Raw genomic sequence first — 4905 nt, 5'->3', positions numbered from 1 at the left:
CACCCCGGGGCTGGGGAAGGGGGGTGGGGGTGGCATGGGGCACCCACAGGGTGGGGGACGCGGTGTGTTGGGAACTGAGGGCACGGGTTGGGCATCCCAGGCGCTGGGAGCCACTGGTGCTGGGACCAGTGAGCACTGGGACCCACTGGAGCTGGGCACCTCAGCACTGGGCACTGGGACCCGCTGGAGTTGGGCACCTCAGCACTGGGCACTGGGACCCACTGGTGCTCAGACCCATTAATACTGGGCACTGGGACCCACTGGCATTGGGAACTCTGGGCATTGGGCACTGGGACCCACTGGTGTAGGACCCCCTGGGCACTGGGTATCAGGGTCTGTGTGTGTTGGACACCCTGGGTATTGGGGCTCCACTCCCATTGGGCACCCCAGGACTGGGAACCAGGGACCCATCCGTGCTGGGACCTGTTGGTGCTGGGCATCACCAGGCCCTGGGACCCCCAGGACCTGTGGGCATCACCCGTCAGGACATACTGGCACTGGGACCCCACCCAGCAGCACTGGACCCCACCCCAGGCCTTGGGCTCCAAGACCTGCTGGATTTGGACACCCCACGGACGGGCACTGGGGCCCACTGGTGCTGCCACCTTGGGTATCCCACGACAGGACCCCTGCCAGCCTTTGGGTGCCACCGTGGGCACCGGGGCGGGTGGGACGTGGTGCCCACGAGGACGGGGGGACCCCCGGGTACCTCAGGATGTTCTCGATGCAGCTGCGCTGGCGGAAGAGCGCGTTGACCACGGGGGTGCCCTCGGGCACCAGCGGGGCCTTGCAGAGGAAGGCGAGGATGGAGAGGACGCTGTGGAAGCCCTGGAATTCGGGATCGGCCTCGGTGCAGAAGGTGATGCGCTGGCACAGCTCCGTCAGGATGGCCAGGTCCAGGATGATGGGGCTGGCCAGCAGCGAGTCCTGCGGGCACCGAGGGGTGAGGAGCCACCCCCTGGCACCGAGGGGACACCCCAGGGACCCCCCGGCCGCCCCCCACGCACCTCGCAGGTGTTGTGGATGACGATGGTGTTGGTGCCGCCCATCATGATCTCCGACGTGTACTCGTCCAGCGCCCGCTTGCTGTCGCCCACGTAGGGCACGTACTTGATCACCACCTGCGAAGCCACGGCCCCGTCACCCCCCTGTCACCCCCGCGTGTGTGTGTCACCCCCTGCGCCCCCCAACTCACGCAGTGGTCGGGCTTGTCCTGGGGCCCGTAGAGGATGGGGTTGGCCTGCACCGTGTCGTCCACCACGTTGCTCTTGGAGATCTCCTTGGAGCGAAACTGCTGCGGCGCCGAGAGGTTCTTCCCGTCGTTGTTGCCCAGGTGGTTGTAGCTCACGATGGATTTGGTCTGGGCAGGGGGGTGAGGGCAAAAGTCACCCCCTGCCACCTCCAGGTGCCCGCCCAGGACAGCTCCCTGTCCCCGACACGTACCTTGAGCCCGGCGCCCACCAGGAAATCCACCAGCACCGACTTGAGCTTGGTCTGACCCGACTTGAAGTCGTCGCCGCCGATGAAGACGCGGCGCTGGGCGGCCAATTCCACGGCCCCCGGCACGAAGGTGTTCTGGGGGGAGCCGTTGATGTAGGCACAGCCCTCCAGGATGCTGGCCACGGCGAAGAGCGTGGACGGGGACACCTCCAGGCCTTTCTGCGGGGGACAGGGGACGGCTCAGCGCCGCCGGGGCGGGGTTGTCACCCTCCCGCTCCCCCTCGCCCGCGGCCCGACCTCGATGGCCCTCAGCAGGTTCTCGGCGGTGTCGTTGAGCCCCGGCACGACGTCACAGAACCGCTCGGTGTTGGCTGTCCACAGCACGATGACTTTGTCCAGCCCGGTGATCTCCTTGAAGTCCCGGATGTCCCTGCGGATCTGCTCCACCTGGGACGCAGCCGAGGAGGGGACGTGTCACCACCGCCACGGTCACACCTCCTCTTGTCCCCCCCCACCCTGCGCCACCCTCCCCGGGACCTGCTGGGCCATGGAGCCCTGGAGGACGTTGTCCGCCCGCTCCTCCTGGTTGGCGGCGATGAACTCGGGGATGTAGATGGAGGGCCGGGGCTTCATCTTCTCCATGTGGGGCCAGAGCTGCTCCTGCAGCGGCCAGTCCAGCACCTCCGCCCGCCGCATGGCCTCCGCCAGGTTCAGCGAGGAGATGTCCCAGCCTGGGGGACACGGGGTGACACAAGCGCTCAGGGTGACACACCCCCACACACGCTCATTTTGGGGTTACCCCCGGTGTCCCGCCTACCGTCGAAGATGATGTCGTTGGGGTGCACCATGGGCAGCAGGTCCCGGAAGGGCACGTAGACGTCCCCGGTGGGGCCGGTGCCCAGGCACACGGTGGAGGCTTGGAGCAGGGAGCCGTAGTAGTTGGCTTTCTGGGATGGAGAGGGCGAGGATGAGCCGCTGGCATGGGGACTGGGGGGTCCCAGCACCTCCAGACTGGGGGGCTGGGGCTGCAGAGCCCCTCTGAGGGGGCAGGGAGGAGATTGGGGTGCAGGACACAGGTGCAGCTGAGCTCTGTGTCCCCATCCCCGTGGGACAGCTCCTGGGGCCCAGGAACTTGCTGGGGTCACACTGGGGACACCCAGCCTGCTGAGGTCACACAGGGGACACCCAGCCTGCTGAGGTCACACAGGGGACACCCCCTTTGCTGGGATCCCCCTGGGGACACATCCCTTCACTGGGGTCCTGCTGGGGACACCCACCCTGCTTGGATCACACTGGGGACAACCCCTTGCAGGTCTGGTCTCACTGGGGACACCCACCCTGCTGAGGTCACACTGGGGACACCCACCCCACTGGGGTCTCACTGGGAACACCCACCCCACTGGGGTCTCACTGGGGACACTCACCCTGCTGAGGTCACACTGGGGACACCCACCCCACTGGGGTCTCACTGGGAACACCCACCTCACTGGGGTCACACTGGGGACACCCACCCTGGGGAGTGTCACAGTGGGGACACCCCCCCTTGTTTGAGGCACACTGGGGACACTCACCCTGCTGAGGTCACACTGGGGACACCTCCCTTGTTGGGGGCATACTTGGGGACACCACCTCACCAGGGTCCAGCCGGGGACACCCACCCCGCTGAGGTCACACTGAGGACACCCCCCCACACACACACTTTCTGGGGTCACACTGGGGACACCCACCTTGCACCCGGTCTTGGTCATCCAGGACAGCCCCAGCCTGTTGGCCAGCACTGCCGCCGTCACCGTGGTGCCGTTGTTGCCCCCCCAGCCCACCAGCATCACCCCCAGGCGCGGGACCTGCCGCGCCGTGCGGAAGGTGAAGCGGGTGGAGCACGGCCGCACCTGGGGACACACAGACACGGGGGACAGACAGCTGGGGACGAGCAGAGAGCCCCCCCAGCCCCCTCCACGAGCCCTCTCCCCCTGCCCACCTTGGTGACGCCGTTCTCCTTGCAGACGTGCACGGTGCTGTACGTGTACTTGGCCTCGATGAAGTCCTTGCTGTAGGTGACGTTGGGGCTCTCCACAAGGAATGGCTCTGCCATTGTTCCTGGAGCTGGAATAGGAGGAAATGGGTGTCAGCGCCGCTGGCCTGGCACGCCGGGCCCCCCCCCGCCCCCGAATTCCACCCTCCCCACCCGCCCCCCCGGGCCCTCCGCCCTGCCGGGACGTGGCTGTGTGGCCAGTGGGGACTCTTGGCTCCCCGCCCTCCCAGCGTGGTGGTGGCACTGGGACGGCCACCGCAGCCCCTCCCCACCCGTGTCCCGGCACCGGCTGCTGCCCACGGGACAGGCGGGGAGCAAAGGGGGGGAGACCCCTGCCCCGGGGCTTCCTGGAGCCCCCAGTGAGCCGAGGGATGCAGGGTCCCCTCAGGGCTGTCCCCCCTGTCCCCTCCCTGGGGGTGGCAGGGGCCACAGGAGGGCGTGGGGGACTAGGGATGTTCCCAGGGTATCCCTGCACGCCGGGGTGTCCGGGGGTGTGGGGGACACGGGGACCAGGGCTGTGCTCACTCCCTGGGGGTGACAGAGGTGGCTCCCAGGTGACACGGGGACCCCCTGCACCCTGGGGTGGCACAGGGGGCACGGGGACCAGGGCTGTCCCTGCTTCTGGGGGTGCCAAGGGGTGCAGGGGATGTGGGGACGGGGGGTGTCTCTACACCCTGGGGTGCGGAGGGTGCAGGGACATGGGGACAGGGGCTGTCCCAGCTCCAGGGAGTGCAGGGAACGGGGGAACAGGGGCTGTCCCTACGCCCTGACAGATGGGGCAGGGGACACGGGAACCAGGGCTGATCCCACTCCAAGGGTTGTCCCAGGGGCCATGGGGACCAGGGCTGTCCCTGCTCCCGGGGGTGGCAGAGGGGGCACGGGGATGGCACAAGGGACAGGGGCACCGGGGCTGTCCGCGCTTCCACGGGGAAAGGGGATCTGGGGACAGGAGATGTCCCAGCACCCGGTGGTGCCGGGGGACACAGGGAAGCTGCCGAGGGCACGGGGGGACACGGATCGGGGCCTGCCCCCGCCCCCGGGGGGTCGCAAACCCGAACCTCTCCGGGGGCCACTCCCGCCGCCCCCGCGGGCACTCACCGGGCCGGGCCGCGCTGGAGGCGGCGGAGCCGGAGCCGGTGTCCGTGTCAGTGTCTGTGCCGGTGTCCGGTGCCCGTGCCCGGTGTTGGATGCCCGGTGCCGGTGTCCGTGTCCGGTGTCGGGTGCCCCGGTGTCCGTTACCCGGTGTCCGGTGCCGGTGCCCGGTGTCCGGTGCTGCCCCGCGGGGACGATGCGATCGCGCTGCGGCCGCTCCCGCTCCCGCCGCTTAATCGGCTCCGCGGCCCCGCCCCGGCCCCGCCCGCGCCCGGCCCCGCCCCCCCCGCACGTGCCCACCGGCACCGCGCGGCCGCGCCACCGCCGGCCGGCGCCTCGCA

At 69.3% G+C, this 4905-nt stretch overlaps 1 protein-coding gene across 1 annotated transcript; it reads right to left on the bottom strand.

Moving 5' to 3' along the window:
- Positions 1 to 459: 459 nt before the first annotated feature.
- ISYNA1 (inositol-3-phosphate synthase 1) lies at positions 460 to 4793 on the bottom strand. The gene is made up of 10 exons (XM_017839510.1): positions 4571 to 4793; positions 3419 to 3543; positions 3168 to 3329; positions 2258 to 2387; positions 1978 to 2171; positions 1738 to 1887; positions 1444 to 1659; positions 1196 to 1360; positions 1008 to 1121; positions 460 to 927 (listed from the first exon to the last, which is right to left on the bottom strand). Exons 2-10 carry the CDS (start codon positions 3530 to 3532, stop codon positions 475 to 477), a joined length of 1698 nt encoding a protein of 565 aa, XP_017694999.1. The 5' UTR covers positions 3533 to 3543; positions 4571 to 4793; the 3' UTR covers positions 460 to 474.
- Positions 4794 to 4905: the final 112 nt, after the last annotated feature.

This window comes from Lepidothrix coronata, unplaced genomic scaffold (assembly GCF_001604755.1).
Source record: "Lepidothrix coronata isolate B3197 unplaced genomic scaffold, Lepidothrix_coronata-1.0 Scaffold428, whole genome shotgun sequence".
NCBI lineage: Eukaryota > Metazoa > Chordata > Aves > Passeriformes > Pipridae > Lepidothrix > Lepidothrix coronata.
This window is presented reverse-complemented; position numbering and strand designations above follow the sequence as displayed.

Excerpts from the sequence above, each read along its gene's own strand:
- ISYNA1 (XM_017839510.1), bottom strand. The coding sequence starts at position 3,532 with ATGGCAGAGCCATTCCTTGTGGAGAGCCCCAACGTCACCTACAGCAAG. Across the intron at positions 1,660-1,737 it reads ACCTGCTGAGGGCCATCGAG|AAAGGCCTGGAGGTGTCCCC; the intron begins GTCGGGCCGCGG and ends TGTCCCCCGCAG. Across the intron at positions 1,122-1,195 it reads AGGACAAGCCCGACCACTGC|GTGGTGATCAAGTACGTGCC; the intron begins GTGAGTTGGGGG and ends GTGGCTTCGCAG.